The sequence below is a fragment of the Lepisma saccharinum genome, chromosome 4 (genome assembly GCF_977018435.1).
Source record: "Lepisma saccharinum chromosome 4, izLepSacc3.1, whole genome shotgun sequence".
Classification (NCBI taxonomy): Eukaryota; Metazoa; Arthropoda; class Insecta; order Zygentoma; family Lepismatidae; genus Lepisma; species Lepisma saccharinum.
In genome coordinates, this window is record NC_139232.1 from 111,627,761 (window position 1) to 111,650,077 (window position 22,317).

A 22,317-nucleotide genomic window follows, 5' to 3' on the forward strand; every position below is an offset into this window, starting at 1 on the left:
CCTCCCATCTTCCAAGGCAGTGGCGTGCACAAGAGTGGGTTGGTCATAACAGCCACCTTAGGCCCAGTATTCCTTAAAAGAACATCAAAGGCAGGGAAATCTGGCAAAATGAGGACTGACTACTGAAAAAAGTACACGTAAGCCTCCCCCCTCTTTCCTTTCGAAAATCCTGGGCACGCCACTGGACGCATAAGCTAATCAGGACTGGATCCATTGACATGCCAGGGAAGGTTGGTGGGGATCATACCCCCCCCCCCCCAGGTAAAATACAAGAAAAGTCGGGAAAATATATATTACAAATTGTTGAAAAAAAGGCACAATGACCTTTGCATTACCTGTGCACGCCACTGAATTGACCTACTGCTTACATTGAAAGTATACTGAAATGGGGCACCCAGGATCGCACCAGGGAATCTTTGAATGCGACAGAGTGAAACCATTGATGATACTCAAGGAATGCTGGAACACATGAAGAAACACAAAGGTAATAGTCTACACACACTAAAAAAAAAGTTCTTTACTGGAATGGTTTTCTTGTTTCCTCATTTCTACGGTGAATGAAAAACATGGGAACTTCTCTCGCAGAAAAACAACATGATTTCACAAATGACAGCAAGATCACAAGGTCTGGTGGGTAGTATAGACACAACGCAAGAAGAAAGGGTATGATTGAAGATTGATCGAGCCACATTATCCTTAACAGTGACGCAACCCACATTACTCACCATCTTGACGGGTTGCATACAGCGACAGGATCTACGTTGCAATGGATATTTTGACGAAGCACGCGCAGTAAAAATCGTTTCGTAGCATGAGCTAAGAGCGCTTGGAGTTGGCAAGACGTTGCTCATTTGTTAAAGTCGGTTTATCATATCCTGTAGATAACAGAACTGAATACGCTTTCTCTATTTTCTTGCATTTATTTTCCACCGAATTTCCACCTATCCAGAGGATAAATGATGGAACAGAATGCAAAAAATACAATATCAAAATCCAAGTCTTCTCCAGAACCATGGTGCTTTTGCGTGACGCTAACCACTAACGCAAGAAAGACGAATATTTTACATTTTAAAACAACTGCGGGAGTGACTAAGTGGTCTAATGGTTGGCTCAGTCAGAACAATTCATCGCCGCGATTTACCTAAAGAGGTAGACAATGCTGTACAAACAATACCTGATGACCCGTTATCCCAAAACGCGCACCACGTTGCAATAAAAATCCAAAATGCGAAATGCCGTATAACAGGATGGCTACTCTAGGACCATGATAAAATTCAAGTACAGTATATTTCCCGGTTTTCAAGGCGAACTCTCCAAAAATTCAAGCAGATGTTTTCTCTATTTCAGCCTTACGTATTACAACCTCTCAACATCCACACACAAATATCTTAATAATATAAAGGGTCTATGTGATTCCAACATCCAAAATTATAATTAAATTAAACGGTATACGTAATACAATTAAAATATTTAATTTAAGGTGCCGAGTTTCTATTTACAATCAGAGGCGCAACCCCGAATTTTTGTCTGAGCGGGCGGGTAGAAACGTACTACTACTACTAATAATAGTGTTAATAATAGTTATTATTATAACATTAGTATTATCATTATTGATTTGTTTTATTTTACTTCGCTTCTTGTACCGCGTTTGGCTAATTTGCGAAGATGGGGATGAGTGATATGATGAAATTGATGAATGGACAGTCACAAACATCCATGCCCAAGCCAGGATTCGAACCCACCGGGACCAACGTTGTTGTTGTTGTTATTATTACTATCAGTAGTGGTAGTATCAAAGATGTTATTATCTTCGTAAATTATGAAAAAGGGGGTAGAAGTTGGTGCTAAAGCATTTGTGTTCGAACAAACAATTTCAATTATTTTTTCAACACATGGCAAAGTAGTTCGGATCCCACTTTAAACTGTAGGTCCAGTCCAGATTAACCTTTCTGTGCATAAAGTGGACTTAAAACCACAAATCAATCAATCAATTTTACAACTTTTTTTCATTTAGATAGTTCGGCGCCCAGGGCCGAATCCCACCACCCCCTAGCTATGGTTATAAACTTGATAAGACTAAGACAAGCAGGAATTGCGAGCGAAACGAGTAAGCAAATTTTACGAAAATAATTTTTATTTGCATAAAATGTGAATAGGATTTGGATTTAAAACGTTGTAATTTTTCACGTCTACGGAGAAAAATTCAAGTAGAATTCACGCATAATTCCCGGAATACAAGGAATTCCCGGTGAGTAGCCACCCTGTATAAGGAGAGTTTATATGTAGATGGGGCAGAAAAAAAATCTCGTGGGACACATCCTGGGAAGGAAACTTTCGATATATTAAGCCCCCATAATAGTATGGAAAATAGTGAAAACGCAAACATATTAACATACTACAAAAAAACAAATACGTACAAATGTGACATACCGCTCGGGGATGGGTAATTTCGGATAGGATTTTTCTTCTGGCAATATGGCGGCCAAGACATGATGCTGATCACACCACCCACATTATATCGAGCATGTGTGGAGTCATACCTCGACGTCCCCTATGTGCTGAATTTCTTTTTTTAAATGCACTTACGTTCATGCGACTTGGATGAACACTATGAACCGAATTACGCTTAAGTTTGTTATTGTCATTGCACTTTATCTAAACCACGTAATATGAATGCAATTCTTATCCGTGGCGGAAATTCCGATATGCTCATGGATGCGTGACACCAGAAACTTTGGGAACAGCTAATGTTTACATTTAATTGACCCTTCACCCGCTAATTCTCATACATCGACCTCTAATATCAAGGTTAACTAAACAACAACAGTGGAATTGTTTGGCGTTAACATGAAGGGACTACAATGCAATTTTATTGGCTACAGATTAGCACCAGAATTTCTGGTGGTCGTCATTTCGTTGGAAAAGTTTGTCTCAAGAACGAAAGTAATACGAAACAAATTCCTAGAGTACTGTATCAACTGTGGCATGAGGACTTTGACCATGCAATGAGTTACTAAGCGCCAAGCTTCCTCCAGTTGGAACTGATAAAGATGAGCAGATCGCCTACAAAACTTCCAGCAGCAAGTTAGTAAGGCCTCTCAAGTTTCATTTGGTGTTACCTCAAAACAAAAACAAAAACAAAGAAAAGAACAAAAGGTTTACACTTAAATTAATGACATCATTGATTTTTCTAATGTAGCTTATTTATCTGAAATTACAAGAGGGTTCCGAAAGAAAAACTAAAACTGGAGATGTCAAAAATTGTGTGCCTGGTGGATCTGATAATATAAATCCTTCACACACTGCCTTTTGTCTTCTTTAGCAGCTATTTCTATTAGGGTACCCCCTGAACTGGTTGAATTCCAAAAGTACACTTATTATCAGTGTTTCTCATCATCACTGCCCATGACATGGAATTGGACGTGCCAAATAGCAAATTAGAATTACAATATTTATCACTTAATATCACAAAATTCATTGATTGACATACATTTATACAATAAGAATTTTACCACGCTAATCCCATATTTGTAGTAAATAGTTTGTAATTTTTGCCTTCACATATAAACAAAAATTTATGTTCATAAATGTACACATTCTTTTGTCTGTCCTTCAACAACATGTTGTTTAAAAGAAGGAGTAATCTATTTGTTCATCAAGTGTAGTGTGACCATAATATTTTGACCTAAAAACGGGACATCCCAAGGAGGTCATTTACCCCCCCTCCCGTGAAAAATTGTTTCAGCCTAATTATAAAATTACTATTATTAAAGTGTGGGTCAAATAGATGATACATCAAACAATAAATTAAATATTATCTCCTGTTGTCAAAAGGTATTAATTATTATAATCCCAGTACAGTGTTTCTAGTGCCTTCTGATCAACATTTAATGTTAGTCCTATGCTGAATATGAGGAATGTCAGGTATTTATCAGAATAACCAATTGTCTTTAGAACAACTTTATTCTTCGCAAACTGTTCATAAAACTCATCCGACACACAATTCCAGACTTTGTCTTTTGAGTTTGTGTCAAGATGCAGGAATTGAAACTGTTGTTGCATGTCCGTGTTGAAACTACATGCACACTTCTTGGCCATGCTTATTCATTCACAAAGCAATGCAACTCACGATGCAGCTAACTTAAATAGTAAACTGCTGTTTTCTCGAACATTCTCGACGTCAATGGAACATTTTGATTCTTACCCTATAAAGTGCTTCAAATGGAGATCCATTGTTTTATCATGGTGTAGCCACAGAGCATGCTAGTTTAAAAAATTCCATCAGCATTTCTTTAGAATGAAATATCACTCAAATTTATATTTGGTCTTCAAGATAACTATTAGTTGTTAATAATATGGAAAGGATTGCCAGGACATGCCTCTGAAACGGGACGTATGATCACCCTAATTAAGTGGCCCCTTTCCTTTTGAACAGACCCTCCTTAAAGAAATGAATGCCAACTGGGGAAAATATGATAAAAATGTATGATTCGCTGCTTGAAATAGGAGACACAAGCAACCACTTAAGAATGTTTATTGAAAATGTTGAGAGAACAGATCAAGATTTCTTTACAAAATAGCAGTGGCATGACCAGTAATTTAATGGGGAAGAGGGTATATTTTTTATATCTAGACATTACAATATTTTACCAACAGTTAACATACTCAATTTTTTTTTGTTTAAGATCAATTTTATGCACAGGAACTAATGGGGGTTGGATATATAATTCGATAGCTGCAACAATGGCTATGAATCTCACTATCCTTATTTCTTCCAACAGGGCTTTCTAGCACATCTGTACATCATGTGATAAGAGGATGGACAGCAACTGTTTGCTTGAACTTTGAACATCTCATAGTCAACATTTGTACTATGCAGTATCTGCTAAACCAGCAAATATAAAGGAAGTTATGTTATGCATTTCAGACTGATGAACCTTAACGATAACAAATCTGCGATGCGGAAAAGGCATCTGTGAACATATTTATGTTATAAGCTGTATCCAGAAAGGAGAAGCCTGCATGCACACAGAACATCTACTCCCACCGTTAATATCTACTTCATTCACAAGGGTGTGCTATACCAGTGATTTACCCACACCCAAACACCCCTTTAAAATTTTTCACAAATCCCAAATTATGGCCATTTTGGCTCTTATTAAACAATAATATATTCTAAAGAAAAATAAAGTATTTTCAACATTATGAAAGTTCCAAGCAACTATGGGGATGGTGAAATATTTCCTATATAATTGGACTATCCCACTTTGTTCTATAACAAATTTCTTGTTATCAACACTCCCGCATACTATATTTGTTAATTGTGCAACCTCTATGTGGCTGCAAAATAAATTTACCATTCAAATTGATATGAATAAATTATGTGTACTTGTTTTGAATCTGCTGAAAAAGATCACACACCTTCAACCCCCCCCCCCTCAAAGTTTCCTCAATACTTGCCTAATTATTTTTTTTCACAAATGGTATGGTTGTTTTTGGCTCTACGTTTACAAGTATACCCCCATGGGCGGAACTTGAGGCCTGACTTTGGAAGTGCAGAATCAAACTTACAGCTTAAGTTTGAAACTGCGAAACAGAATCAAAACGTACTCATCCAATGACAATAGTGCGAAGACTGTTTTGCTAAAGAACTGTTATATTTGAAGAATCATAAAAATTACTTTTAATTTCTTTGTTCCACAGGTCCCAGGAGGTTAACAAAAATGCTCTGAACTTGTACATTTTAAGTAACCTGAAAATTTTAGAGGGCAAGTGTCCTCTTTCGCCTACCAAGTTACTCGTATGTAATCCCCCCCCCCTTATTGGAAAATTCTGAGATTTTTGATGGATAATGACTAGAGCCCGGATATTTATGTAATATCAAAGTACAAAATATGTTTAGAGGGCAAGCGTCCCCTTTCGCCTACCAAGTTACTCCTACGTAATCCCCCCCTTATTGGAAACTTCAGAGATTTTTGATGGATAATGACTAGAGCCCGGATATTTATGTAATATCAAAGTACAAAATATCTACATAAATATGTAACAATAATTGATAAAATATGTATCTAAATATGTATTATCAAAAGGATATGTAGCTAAATATGTAGTATCATAGAATATGTAATATTAATAATAATCGAGTATTCAAGCAATTTCACGAATTCTGCTAGATACTTATCTTATTTGAACATATTCAACGTAATTTTAAAGACATGAGTTGCTCAAATTAAATTTTTTATCAACTTTATAAACTCAAAAAAGCACAGCAACTGGTACATATTTAAGAAACCAATTTTGTCAACTATTAATTACTTTTCACATTGCAAATTATTGTAGAATATGTAAATATGTACGAGAGCTCATCGTAACGAAACAAATTCTAAAAAAAAAAAGCATCTACAGAAAGAACAATCAAATGAAAATACATAGCTACTTTTGTACTTTTTTGTACAAGGGAAAATATGTAACCAGAAAGGGGGGGGGGGGAGAAACTCCAGCATCTTTCGATAAATAACAGTTCCAGTATTTTTTTCATTTTGTTTTCTGCCTGTCTTTTGACTTGGCAGTCAATTTTAGGTGACCATAAGCACTATGCATCACATTGATTAGAAAACATGAGATACAAATTTTCATGATCACGTTTCAGAGATCGAAAATATAGGAAAAAGGATCAAGATAGGAAAAAACTGCCGAAATATGTTGTTTTATGTAAAAAATATGTAACATAAAACTTATGCAAAATGATGTCAGTTACATAATTCGTTGACATTTTCGTGTGCAAGGTATGTATCTAGAAAGGAAGAGAATATGTAATTACATACAAATCCTAGTTCTAATAACGACACACTACATACCCCCCTGTTTTTCTTTCCCTGAGTGAACTTTCATCAGGATTTTTGCCCCCCCAATAATCAGAGGGTCTGCACACGCCTATTAGTGTACTACATTATTTACACTAGTGGAAGAGAGTAAGGGCTTATCACCAGGATAAGGATCAATAGGCACTAAAAACAGGAGACAAAAGTACCAAAAAATACAAAATTGGCACTACAATTCGTAAAAATCAGCATTTTTCTTCATTTACCCAGTTTAGGCTCTTCAAAAGCAATTATTTTCGAAATAGGCAAAAAGAATTGCCACAACACTCATATATTCCCCTTGGAAATCTCCCAACTTGGTTTTTAACGAAAAGGCCTACATTTTCAGGTCAAAGAATAAAAAAAAGCAATTAAGGCAATTCCTTGGTCTAAAGGTAAAAAGGTAAAGTGTTCCCCTGTGCATAGCACCACACCATGAAGGCGTATAGGGGGTGTGGGGGTAACGCCCCACACTTTCTTGATCCGGTCGTGAGTGGGGGTGATGTGGTCTAGTTATGAAATATATTTCTGCAATAAATTATAAAACAAATTTCAGAGTTCATTCAACCCAATGCTTTTAAAAAAAATAGTGTCACTGGTTACACTAACAATCAAACAACATACGAAGATGGTTTGATAAGCTTCCGGCCTGACAGGGAAAGCATTGGAATAGATGAAAATCCTTTTAGTATGTTGCGAGTCAATGTTTCATAGGATGCTGTGCAAAGTTTCAGACAGATACTGCTAGGAATACTTTTGTGGTACACGTTTAAAGTGACCAAGGCAACAAAGAGTATGCAGTGTCGACAGAGCTGCCATCAAGTACCTCTTCTCGAATGACATGAGCGCCAGGGAATTTACAACGGATTGACACAAACAATTCCCAATGACTGTCCTTCATACAGCACAGTGAAATCATGGGTGGTGGATTTCAGGAGGGGGAAATCAAGCACAGAAGATGATGAAAGGCCAGGAAGATGCAGAACATTAGTGACTGAGGAAATTGTTGATAGTGGCCATGACCTGATCCTTGCAGACAGGAGGATTGGTCTGCAATGTACAGCAGACACCTCAGGCATCGGTTTAAACTGGGTGCATTACATTGTGCATGAAGAATTGGAGGTGAGAAAACTTTCTGCCAAGTGGGTGCCCAAACTCTTGACAGCTCATCACAAGCGGAAAAAAGAAGACAGTGCTAAGGCATTGTTGGACCATTTTCACATAGTGCAGCCAGTGTTATTGAGCGAATAGTGACAGTGGATGAAACTCCATTGCATGTGTATGATCCTGAGACAAAACATCAATCCATGCAGCAGTGGCATAGTGGATCACCACAACCCAAAACATGTTGCCGACAGAAATATGCAGGAAGAGTAATGAGTGTGATTTTTTTGGGATTGTGAGAGGATAATACTAATTGAATATCTGGAAAACGGGACCACCTTGGATGCTGGACGTTAGTGTGCTGCATCGAGGTCTTTGGTTCGATCGTCTAATAGTTCACACGGATGACGCTAGATGGCTAACGGAATTGACAGTTTCTTCGCTCGAACATTCAAATGATCGGTATACACTCGAAGCCCAGTAGTTCATGTGCAACCTTAATTTTTCTGTAGTAGTGCACCTTCAAATATGGATCTTGAAATGAAAGACACAGTGACATTGAAACTGAAGTGAACATAGTCATCATCTCCATGTTAAAATGTAATTTAATATATCTTACCAATACATAGCATTATTATGAAAATGAATAGATGATTATGGGCTGAAACTACCAGGATGAATTTTTACACGTATATTTGTACGATTATTCTCTCATTGAAATTATATTTGATATTCTATATATTCAAGCGTATAATGCTCGAGCGTGGGAGATCCGATCGAGTATTTCCGAGCGAAAGTGGTTTAATGCAGTACTCTACTGGACGTTGTGTGGTCCTGTTGGATAAATTGCATTCAGCTTCGAAGGAAAAGAGGTGAGGAAAACTGTCACAAGGCATCTTCTTGCACAAAGTCAATGCTCCTTGTCACAAGGCAGGTATCACAATGCAGAAACTTTCTGATTTAAAGCATGAACTCATTGACCATCCCACTTATTCCCCTGATCTAGCCCCTCCAGACTTATCTTGAATTACTGAATTTAGGGACACCAGTGACATAATTTCATCAGTAGAGGCATGGTTTGCAGACCAAGATATAACTTTCTATAACCATTGATTAGAATTGCCTCAGGAACGTTGTGCCAAGTGTGTCCACTTGCAAGGAAACTATGTTGAATAAAATGACATTCATTTGCCACTGACACCATTATTTCTTTCCGAGGACGGAAACTTATTAAAATACCCCCTCGTACATATCTAAGGATTATAATTTTCATAACTTGATAAAAACTGATGCTGTGACATAAAATCCTGGAGGATTATATTGACTGCAGGCCTAGACATCAGCCTTCTACCATGCAGTTTCCTCGGTGTACAGTAGGTTGCATAAGTATTACCAAGCAAATTGTCCATCACCATGTTTATTCTTTTCGTTTGACATAATAAAAGCTTCAAAAATTAAAACAAAATGTCAAACAAGCTGCTGACAACTTCTGTACCATCATACATAAAAATGCAATGTTTAGAAAACAAGTAGGATGCATGAGCAAAGTTAATGAAAGTAGTCATGGATAATTATCTGTCCAACACTGAATTTCTTTCCTGAAAAGTAACAGGTGATTCTGAAAGGTTTTTTCATTTTCGTTTTCCCATATCAGGTCTCAATTTTTGAAAAAACCGAAAAGTGAATTGAAACTGTTAATTTTCTGGAACTAGCTTGGAAAAATATTAAAAAATATTTAAAAAAAAAAAATTTCCTGATGATAATAATGTTAGTTATAATTTTTCATACACTTCAATATATTAAACACAAACGTTTATTAATTTAAAATAAATTTGCCCCCTGCCATCAGACAAAAGGTTCAAAAACTTATGCGGGGAAAAAAGGGAAACATGATGGTCGGAGGGAAATTTACTTACCCACACTTGGGAACACCGGACGATGCTGAAACAATTGAGCATCAGCATTACATGTTTACTCTCTTGCTTGTTCGTATAGTGAGCTTCTTTTTGGTGTTTAATTAATGTGCAACACTGACAGTTGAGTTGTTGAGACACATTAACGTGTGGATGTTTCATTGTGAAGTACCAAACATTTGCAAACGTTGTTTCGTGTTGTGAAAATACAGTGCTACATTTCTGAAAATGCCTAGAAAGTGTAAGAACAATTGGGACAACTTCTGTTATGTGTGTGGACGGATAACTCCGAAACCGAAGCTCACGAAGATAACACCTGTTGTTAAAAAAGTGTATGAATTGTATTTTTCATCGAAAGTCAACATAGGCAAACCCTGAACACTGAAATTTTGCTGTAAATCGTGTGCACTGAATCTAAGGGGATGGTCATGTGGTTCTCACAAATGTATGTCATTCGCTACACCAGTTATGGTTTGAATCACATGATCACTTACACGACTGCTACTTTTGTGTTTCAAACATAAAGAAAATAAAGTCGAAAGGTAGTAAATCAGTGCAATACCCAGATCTACAATCAGCTTGAAGACCCATCCCGCATGGTGAAGGTTTCCTTGTGCCAGTGCCCCCCAGAAGTATATATAGTAGACAACAGGGATGTTGATGAAAGTGAATGTGCTATGTGTAGTGAGTGTGAGGATCCTACATACAGGGAACGTGCCAGAGAACCACATTTGATTACTCAGGAGGAACTGAACGTCCTTGTTAGAGACTTGCACTTACCCAAACAACAAGCTGAGCTCCTGGCTTCAAGGATGGAATCTTCTTCAAAAATAAACCAAAGTGACATTCTACCATGATAGACAACATGACTTTCTTCAATTTGACAGCAGTAGTGATGATTGCATATATTGCACAGATGTTGTAGGACTGATGCTGGCATTACAAATAGAGTATAAAAGCCATGAGTGGCAGTTTTCTTGGACTCGTCAGAAGTGTGTCCACATCCACAATGGTAATACTTACCCTTCTGTTCCAGTTGGATATTCAGTAAACATGAAGGAAAGTTATCAAAATTTTAAACTCCTGCTGCAGAAAGTGAGGTATGATGAGCATAAGTGGTATGTACCTGTTGAGTTCAATAAATAAATATATATGTGGGGACTTGGAAGGTGATTGGTTTGGTGTTAGGGTTACAGTTAGGCTACACAAAGTACTGTTGTTTTCTTTGCAAGTGGGACAGTAGAGCAAGGGAAAATGCATTACAAAGGGAATGGCCTCCTCGTGCATCCCTCACTCCCGGAAGAAAGAATGTGAAAGAGAAAGCTCTTGTCAATCCAAAGAAAATTTTTCTGCCTCCCCTCCACATTAAATTTGGCCTTATGAAGGTATTTGTAAAAGGGTTGGAAAAGGAAGGACAAGGATTTAAATAACTCCAGGAAAAGTTCCCAAATATCTCAGATGCTAAACTAAAAGAAGGTGTGTTCATTGGCCCCCAAGATACGTCAATTGATGAAAGATGACGTATTCCCTGAAAAACTTTCTAGGAAATAACAAAAGTGCGAACTATGTGCAACTAGTGGTGGAGTTGTTGTCAAACCTGCACACTATGTGATGCAATATGTCGCTCAAAGTGATAGCCACCTGTTGTTCTTTCCTAAAAACCTAGGAGCTGTGTCTGATGAGCATGGTGAGAGGTTTCACCAATCAATTCCGATCCTGGAGCAGCGATACAAAGGAAAATCTGGTGTGTCAATGCTCGCAGATTACTGTTGGAACTTGGCACGTGACACGCCCACCACATCACAGAAGAGGAAAGCATCATAGGTGTTTATCTTATTTTGTGCTTCTTAACAAGCATCAATCTATGTCTTCGTCAATAGTCACTTTTGTTTGGTTCACAATGTATAAATGCATTTATTTCAGCTGCATCTTTATACTTATACAGGTTGTCTCATACATGTGGATTTTTACTGAGTTTTATTTTTGTTGACAGTCTATTTATTGTTCATGCAAAACTGCACGCAATATTAAGGTATAATTATTGGTTTATCCTTTTGATATAAAAATGTGCCATGCACATACTTTTTATGTCATAAAGTTTGCGTTGTACATAGAAATATCAATTTTTTCAAAGACATAAATTTTCAAAAAATTGGGGTTTTCTTCAAACATTCATTTCAACATTTCTGAAAAACCAGACCTGATACAGTATATCTGACTTCAGATTCGTAATCAGGTCAAAAACTATAAGGAACACCTACTTTCGTTCAGGAAAGAGAAAAAAAGTGAAAATTTGTAGGACAGTGAATTAGCAAAGTAATACTTATGCATCCACTGTACAACGTGGAAAAGAGAGGTTAACATAGGAGTGTCTTCCAAAAAGGTCACTTCTTACACAACATAAAGCAAGAGGCCAAGTACGGGACAAGAGAACACATACTGTTACTAGTGGCAAGACATACAGTTTGTGTATGTCTCTGCCTGTGGTATGCAGTGGCATATTCTCCCATGTTACGTCGTTTATCTCCAGAAAAAACAACTTTTTTCATGTAGATAGAAATAGACATAAAATATGAAGTTGTCAGATTTCTGTTTTTGTTTTACTTGCATGGCTACACTGGTGTTTCATTTCGATTGTATCTAAATATATAATAAATACATACAATAAATAACAATTGTTGCGGTAAACCAGGTCAAATTTCCAGAATATGCCAGTGGGGATATGGTAACAACATCAAAAAACAAAGTGCAAGTTAGTGTGGAAGTTCTGATTCATACAAACTTTTTTCAAAACAACTTAAAATCTGGTCATTTTATTAATATTTGAACAAGGATTAAATATTGTTATTCAGGTTTAAAATTCTCCATAGCACAAATTTCAACCCTTTTCAGAAATAAATGTTATGCTGTCCTAAGTACACCTGTGAGAAAATTCTTTAAAAATTGCAATAATTTGCCACATTTACCTTGGTACACTATTGTTGATATAAAGTGATACAATAAAGTAAGGCCACAACTAAATAAATGTTTTAATGTTTCTCTTTTTGTCTTCTTTTGTCTAAACACTACTATACACTCGAGAACAGCAATTTAAATCTCATTACTGTTCATTAATAAGTTATGTGACTGGCGTGTGCACTACATTGCATCTACATCTTACGTGATGCAGGCTATATGTTATTTCAATTTTGGTCAGCTATACTGCAAGACAGCTTACAGTAACAGTAAACAGTTCAAAATGTTTATGGATTTTTGCAAGTTTTGTAGGGATATTAGAAGTGCTTTAAAATACTGGAAATTATTGTGGAAGTAAGTTCGAAGCATGAACAAACTAATTAGCACTGTTCACTAAGTCCTAAACCTGACCCACCTAGCCTTACAATGAAAGAATATGGGCAGGGCTCGAAAAATCCCGGTCGTCAGGGCGACTAAAAATTTCAGCCTGGTGACTGTGATCTTTTGCTATAATATGTACGAAATTTTGATGATTCTAAGTTCAAATTGCAGTACAGCGTAAGTTAGTAAATTATTTTTTTATCAACGTTGTGAACATTCCAGAGAGTCTGTAACAATTTCTTACCCTTTGTCCCGCAACACCCCATTTCCTGCTTTCTCAAATAATTTAGCGATGTTTCGAATACTGTGATGCTCAGCATCTTATACAGAGTGTTTCAAAAGTCGCACAACCCAAACTTTGGAAATGTATATCATGAAAACCGTAAGAGATATTTACACAGGGTTTTCTGCATTATAGCCTCATCTATTGAGATGTTTTTCAATGCTTAAAATTATCAGTTCACTCCATACAGAAAATTATATAAATTAATAACTGACTGAAAGCAGCATTCAAATTTTTCCAGAAATGAACTTCTGAGTAAGAAAAGAATGTAAGAAATTATCAAAGAGTCATAATTAGACATTTGATGACTGATGCCATGTCAATCTGTTATTTGCGACAACTATCCCATCTTGTTATTGTTTTTATCTTTGTTTCTACTTTGTTGTTTCAGTGTAAAATGGCCAAATAAGACTGACCGTATCTGAAACTCTGAGTAAGTAAATAAATATTGGACATGTGCAACATCTGATGAATATTTGACTGGCGATTTTACGGGTTGAGTGAAAAGTGCCATTTTTGAGACATATCTCCATATATGGCAACACTAGCAGGTTGAAATATTGCCAACAGTCGCATGCAAGGTGTGTAAGTATTGGCTACACATTTATGTGAAAAATTGAAAATCAAGGATTTGTGCCGAAATTGGACTCTTGAGAGAATCCTAGGCTGCCCCTGGCTAAATTGAATTCTCTTCGCTCACTTTCGCTGCTACTGTGCCTGTTTTTTTTTTTTTGAATTGATTCAGCATGGCGTATTCATTGGAGCAGTGCGTGTGCATTGCTGAAGAGTATTTTACTACTCATTCTGACACTCATGTGCAAGAGGTTTTCCAATAAAAATTCCCTGCTTCCACAATGGATATAGGGATATTTTGTTAATGCTACGAGCCCTACATCTGACCTGTCTAACCTAACAATGAAAGCACTTAGTGACAAAATATTCCTTTGCATGCCATTCACATGTTTTTGATGGCAGCAGCAGTCTGATGTATCCAAGACAACAGTAAACAAATGGCAGCCAAAGTTCCCTTTGTTTTATTGCGATTTCATCATGCTAGGAATGCAATTTTCACATGGTTCGATTTCGATGTACGTCTGTGAACACATACTGCGGAGTTTTAGCGATTACTTAAGATTTTGTTCAATATATGCTTTCGTGGTTAGGTTAGGCAGGTTAGGTTTGGTTCCCATAGCATTAAAATAAAGGATAACAGTTCCGTATAACGGAGACATATTTCTTCATTTTTACAGAAGAAACTACTTATGGAAATGAGTTTCTCTAAGGTTTTCAAAGTTTGTGCAGGTATTTTCTTTCATCGTGGAATCTATTTCACCGGGAAATCATGTATTTTTCAAGATAAATATCTCACAGACACAAAAGTGCCATAGCTTTCGCTACGTGAACGGGATGCTGCATACATTTGATGACGCAACCCCTGTCAGTGTTTCCAACTTTTTTTTTTTTTTTAACTATGCTTGCCTAACCTAACCAAACCTAACCTTATCGGAAATGGTTCGTGGGACTATCCGTCAGCTACCTGTGCATAATGTACAATTTGCACACGTGACGAACACGATAGTAGGTATTTTTCAGTGAAGAAGGTTGGAAACACTGCATACCCACAATCGTAGTCAAGTTGTGCCTGCCACATTCTGTGTTACTGAAGTGAAGAAAGGAATAAGAAAAAGTACTCTATATGTTAAAAATTGTGTTTGCTTTCATGTAAAAAGCATAATGGCACCTTGAACTATGATCCGCAATACACAATTGGTAAGTACGAACAATGCGAAACACAAATTATAAGATGTTAATGCATCTCCGATATACGGAACTGTTACCAAATAAATTCCCTAAATGCATTCTATTAAGGTTCCGATTTACTTCTACATTCATTTCCATGCTTCTACGATATTTACTGTCGCTTGTCGACGTAGAATATCTTGTCTATGAGAAGCGCGCATGTATGTGTAAGGTAATTTTTAAGTTTTTTTTTCAACATAAATAACTTTTTTCGAGTCCAAACAGTGCTCATTACTTTAAGGAAGGTTCAAATTTCGTGTGACAATGATTTCCAAAATTCTACGATAATTAGTCTTTGTGCTAGGAGAAATCATAAAACAATCGGAACAGTTACCCAAATGGCTGCCATAGGACCATATGGAAGGAAAATATCGTTCGTTCACCTGAAACATGCAGTAAGTAATCAGTAAGACTCTAAAGCATGTGTTAACAGACAATTAGAAATCGAACCATGAAAAAATTACTATACATCATGATAAATTCGGAATTAAATAATCAGAACTTGGGCCCAACTTAACTTTGCACCTGCTTTATATGTATTATTCCATGCAACCATATTTTGTGAAGTAAATAAAAAAAAAGGGGTCTTATTGTCCCAGAAAAATATCTTTGTTGTTGTTTGGCGATTATTGTGATTTGGGTGTAGTATTTGAATGCGGTAATACTTTACTATACCGGAGACTGATTTCTTCAAATTTACAGGAGAAAGTACTTACACAAATCATTTTCTGTAGCGTTGCTGATGTTCGGGAATGTAGTTTTGATCCATTTTAATGCGAATGCATGTGGTTTTCTACGAAAATCTATTTCCGACGCACTATTGCTGCTGCCACCATTTGCTTTCTGCACGAGAGCACAATACGCGCTATTGCTGCAGCTACAAGATGACGTGTTAAGGATGCGTCATGAAGGTGTTGCCGGGTGTGAAAGATGCCGTGGAATTTGTAATTCCGATGTTATCTGTATATGCTAAATTGAACGAAAGGAGTGCTAATGGAACATAACCTAACCTAGTGGGCATACCTCGTCCTCCTGATGGCTCATGAGGCTATCGTGAATTTTTGGGCTAACGTCAATGGTTTTTGGGGCTACCCGTGGAGTAAGGAACAACAGTAAGTACTCGTTAATGTAAGAAATATACATTATTTTCGTTAGAAATTCATTAGTTCACCTAAAGAAATGTTCCACAATGAGAATAGTACGTTAGGAATGTAAAAAATTGCGAAATAAATCATTGACAGGTGTCTCCGGTATAGTAAAGTAGTACCTTTGAATGCTTCTTAGTTTTTCTTGTTTAAAGAACACTAGTTACGGCATCTTTTGAAGTACAAGGAAATTTACAGTTGCTGCCGCACTACCAAAACATACAAGGTGGTGGAATCACTACTTCTCTCTCAAGTTCCTTCCTCGTATCACATTGTCTAGTTGGAGAATCTAAGGTTCACAGTTCGCCTGTCTCACTGATTAATCAATCCGGTTATTCATGTATGTATTATTTTGCCTATATGTTACAAATAAAATTACTATTTTCTTGAAAGTATACAGTTGTCGGAATATGGCCCATCCCCGCGGAACAAAATACCGATTTCGACATGTGAAAATGTGTTGCAAAGTTAACTTCTCTCCATGCAGTTTCCTCATCGGCAAACACAGCGCAAATTACAACGAATAACGATACTCACTTATGTATGAATTTTTTTCTACTTTCTTCCAGGTGTACTCTTCTGTACCCGCTAGACATAAATTCATTTAGTGACGCAACACAAAATGGATAATGTATGCGGCATACTACGCCCTTAAATAACATTATTGTAGTAGTGTTGTTTACAATACATACCATAAAGTTACCCTACACACATACTGCGCCATGATATGTAGATACCGGAACAAATCACAAATAATCGCAAAACTTCTTTATTTGTCACGCCTTCTACTCTTGCTATGCGTCATGCGATGCCACCACATTAAACTTGCACTTGCACTCATTTACTTGGATAACTTTCCGTTTCCGTTCCGGCGCCCGACCTCAAAACCAACCGATAGGAAGTAGTTCGGAATTCTACTACACGAGGGCGCGCATATCATTTTGTAAATTTACTCCACATGAGCAAAATCGCCATACGCGCCCTCGTACGTAAAAATTCTGAACTACTACGCTACATGCACCAGTTTGTCACAAAAACCTGAGTCTAACAAAAATGTCCAGCACTATATTTCAAAGGAATAAGGACGGTGTTTAAAAGGAGAGATAATTTCTGCGGTACCGTGGCGATTGGGTTCCAAACCGGACGGGGGGGGGGGGGGGCAAAGACAGTATATTTCCTTTTGTAGATAAGGTTTAGCATAGTGCAGGGGCAAAAGTGGCGAAAAGTGGTGGGCGGGCTAATCGCCGCCACTGCATACACCCAACGACATAAGAAACAGTAGGCGACCATCACCATTTTCATTCGGTCTGTTTATTATTAGTGCGACTAGCTAACTAATCTGATAATTACTTCTTAAGAAAAGTAATCATGTAAGGTAAAGTTTTGGGAACTTATTGCGGTGAACGCAAATCTCCACAGAAATAATGGATTCAAGAAAATTTGAACCACGTTGTGTCAGTAAATATTTTTATTGTGTTATTATTGATTGCAAATGCATATCTAGTTAATGGGTTCGGGAGGAGAAAGGGAAACATCCATATATATTTTTAAAAAATAAATAATATTACATTTTTTTAAAAAAACTTATTTTTAAAAAAACAAATAACAATATTATAATATTAAGAGTATAGGGTATAGACTACCCACTACTAATAGAGTTAGAAGCTTCCTTAAAAAGAAGCTGCGCTTTTAAATCGTAATTATATCGGCCGATAGATGGCGCGGCGGTCTCCCTTTATTGTTCCAGGCTTAAATTGGGGAGATTCTTTTATCCACTGCAATTTTTGTTATGAAAAGATTTTTCCAGGGGAAACGGACTCGATCCAATTTTTTTAAAAAGCAGTGTCTGCTGCCACGTTCTTTTTCTGCTGGAACCTCAAAAAAGATGCGCGTGGCAGTAGACTCGGTCTTTGTTTTATCGTGATTTCATCATGCTATGTATGCAATTACGTCTGTAACACATACTGTGAAGTTGTAGCGATTACTTTCACAAAAATGTTTTAAGATTAGGTCCCTCAGCATTCTTCTAAGAATGAACCTAAATGCTCTCGTAGTTAGGTTAAGTTCTGTTAACATTAAAATAATATCGCTAAATGCTTTCTAAAGATAAAGGTTCTAAATTACCTGTACATTCATTCCCACTAATCATAAATTTGCATTTCTCTCGTCTTAATCTGTTCTTAAGATTTGTAACATCATCTTAGCAGACGAATTACGTGGCAGCAGCAAATTTGACGCTTATTCTTACTGCTGACACGTGCGTGGCAGCAGACTCGGCCTTTTTAAAAATATATTGAGATCATAGAGTACGCACTACTAATATCTAGGTAGAGGGAAAAGCTTCCTTTAAAGAGCTGCACCTTGGAATCGTAGTCCCATCGGTGGCCGAGGGATAGCGTGGCGGTCTATATACATTTGCTGTTTCCAGCTCAAATTGGGGGAGGTTCTTGCACCAACTGAGACTGGATGACTGGAGTTCACTCCCCCGCAGGTTGTTCAAAGAGTAGTTGTGAAACTAGTTTTCTGAGAACAAGGAAAAAGATAGAATATTTAGTTTCCAGCTCATTTTGACCAACTCTCCATTTCCAATTTTTTTTAGTATAGCAAAAGAGGGAAATTAATTCGAGTTCAGCTGTAAAGGCTTGGAATTTAAATGATAAAAGATACACTTATGAAAAGTACATAAATTAGCTTTGAATTTTCAGCATGGACCGAACTTTTACAATTCTATATTATTGATAATAGCCTTCATTCAACTTTAGCTGCATTTTTTCCTCAGTTGATAATCTGAATTTTTGTTTAACGTTAGTTAGATTCGAGCCCGACCCTGTGGCCGAGTGGTGAAGTTCAGCGGAAGTGCCCGCGCGAGCAACATCGCCGTGCCTCTGCTCATGAACCGGTGAGTCATCGGGACTCTGGCGTGCTAGACGACGCGAAACGCGTAAATTTTCAAGTTACGTAAAGTTGTTGAATTGAAGGAAAAATGGAAATTCGTCGCGTAAATACGCTAAAGTTATGGTTTTCAAGTGTGAAGAAGTGCCCTTCATCGCTGATGCTTCATCGTTGGATACGGGATACTCTTGCATTGACTGAAGATGAGACCAGGTATTAAGTATTGAACTGGACCAATACCGTAAGTGTGTATATATTAAGTTAGTGACGCGTCTATTAGGCGAACAGTTAATAAATAAATTTGAAGGGAAGTTAGTGTATTGTGATGAGGATTATGAACATGAAATTAGATTAGACTGGGCTGATAGGACAACTACACTAGTGAGATTACATGTTATACCAATGGAAATAACCGATAGCCATATCCGTACAGTGCTTGCCCAATATGGTGAAATTAAGACCCCTCCGGTGGACGAGCGATATTCGGATGAGCATATTTATAAAACTCGTACAGGCATTAAGTTGGTGAGAATGGTTCTGAATAAGCCAATCCCGTCCTATGTATCAATACAGGGTATGCAATATTGGGTAACATATTATGGACAGAAACCTACCTGTAAAATATGTGAAGACACTCAACACACAGCACGGTTTTGTCCACAACGACGTGGTGCTGTGGGTGAGCGAGTGATACAAGATAACATTGGAGCAAGTGCTACTCCTGTGGAAATCCAGCCTAAGCAGTCATATGCAGCAAAGGTACATAGACCACCTAGCCACCGTTCAGCGCATGAGACGGATATAAAGGCTGACACACAATTTACAGTGTTGCCAATTCCAATGCAGTTGCAAGAAAAAACTGTGAACAATGAACGCGATAAAAATCTGAAAATAGAGCCGAAAAAAGCTGATGTTTTAGAACACCAACTGGACCCTGGACTCCAGGAACAGAAGCAGTTGAAGAAGAAAAAAGTACAACAAAATGTGGCACCTAACCCCCACCACAAGAAGAATGTGAAGCAGCAGGCAATAGCCCCCTCCCCAGTGCGTATAACCAGATCCCAAAGTGTGACAAAATTGGCCCCGAGTGTTGATTTACAACCTGTGATCGGATCCAAATTCAGTGTTTCCCCTAGTGTGTCTAGTGAATGTGTGGGTGCAAATAAAACTGAAAGTCAGAAATAGTATGTGTAAAATGAGTAAAGGTATATGATGTTTGATCAGGTGATTGGTGTGAAATATTCCATACATAGCCAGAGTATAAAGTATAGCTATTTTTTTTCCTTTTAAGAATCTTTGTGTGTAAGGTAGACCTAAAAACAGTAAAACAATGTATATATTTAACAGTATTGTAAAAGCAAGTGTTTACATATCCATAGTGATGCTTACCACCATTAGACTTGCTAGTATAAACATAAACAAACTACAAAACAAAACAAAACAAAGTGCATTGGGGGACTTTCTAAGTCAGTCCGCTATAGATATTGCTCTCATTCAAGAAGTAGCAATATCTAATTATGAGTTACCCTCTAGTTATATTGTCTATAATAATTCCACATATTCAGCGCAAGGAACAGCTGTATTAGTTCGAGACAATATACCTGTATCAAATGTAGAATACCATCCGAGTCAGTGGCGCAGGAACGGGGGGGTACAGGGGTACATTGTACCCCCCCAAAATTTTAAAGGGGGGTACAGTACCCCCCTAAATGCTTAAATCCCATTGTACCCCCTGTACCCCCCTACAGTTCATTTGACAAGGAAAGAAGAAATGTGTGACTCGGAAGATTCAAATTAATTTAAGTTTTTCTAACTCAAACAACTTGAGTAGAATTGAGTTGAACCGTGGCAAAGTCGCAAGTTTTTTCCTCTTTCTTCCTCTTCGCTGTTGAAGTGACATTTTGGTTTCCTTCCCTCTGCTACTGACCAGAAGGAGAAAAAAAAACACATTTCAGTCAACACCGAAAAGTCGCAGTCTTCGCTGGACATGCACGGTAATATGATACCCACGCCGGACTTGAGGGTGGGTGTGGGTCCAGCCGGCACCAGTCAACGTAACTTTGGGTTTGTCAGTTCTCACGTTCTTTTCTGTTCGAGTGAATTGGTAGTGTAGTTTGGTGCGACACTGGTGTGCAGGGAGCAACTGTCAATGATTCAGTGGCCTGCATACACGTTTTCTTCGAACTTCATTTTCTATCAGAACGTGTATGGAAGTGGTAGTGGGTGTAGTTTAAACAATGGCGAAGAGAACTATAAAGGACTTTTTTGTTCCAATTCTTGCCAAAGAAAGGAAAGTGGAAACGAGCGAAACAAATGCTGAATGTCGAGAAGAAGATAAATCGATAAAAGAAGGTATGTGATTATATATTTTTTCTCCAATACTTAATTAACAGCTTTCAAACATGGCTGTATTTGAAGGGAAGTTTAACAGATAAAAATCCTTTCCACTGCTTGTGTTAGTTAGTAAATTACTATTACGCTGCAACATGTAGACTTCTCAATGGTGGTAACGTCGTCGCCGTGTAACAAAGGGGTCCAGGGTTTGATACTCGCTGGAGGCACATAGTGGTTCAGACCCCACTTTAATCTGTAGGTCCAGTCCCGATTAGCCTAGCTATGCGTAAAGTGGACTTCAAATTCAAACGGTGAAATATGTTGTTTTTTTTAATACGGACAATTCATAATTCTCTTTGTGGTTTTGTAGTTCATGCCAAGTTGAATGTGGTCATAGTTTATTCCTGTTTTAGCGGTAAGAATTACAGTAAAACCTCGTTAATCCAGACTAATGGGGGGGATAAGTTGACTGGTTTAACAAAAGTCCGGATTAACTTAAATAACCTAAAAGAATAGTAGAAATTGCATTAAAACTCCCGTTTATAGCAACAAAACACGTTTATTGTGGTGTATTTAAAGGGCATAGGCCTAAATACACTATACAGTACAATAAAATGTATAGCACTACTGTGTACATATAATGCAGTACG

The 22,317-nt window shown here is 37.4% G+C and overlaps 1 protein-coding gene across 2 annotated transcripts in view; it reads right to left on the minus strand.

The window, feature by feature from the left end:
* The window catches only part of Pisd (phosphatidylserine decarboxylase), a 35,815-nt gene extending 18,488 nt beyond the window's left edge, over positions 1-17,327 (minus strand). For both annotated transcript variants that reach the window (XM_083121156.1, XM_083121155.1), the window contains exon 1: positions 17,134-17,327. In XM_083121156.1, coding sequence (XP_082977282.1) covers positions 17,134-17,165 — 32 coding nt within the window. In that variant the 5' untranslated portion in view covers positions 17,166-17,327. The remainder of the gene's footprint in view (positions 1-17,133) is intronic.
* Between the last annotated feature and the right edge of the window lie 4,990 nt (positions 17,328-22,317).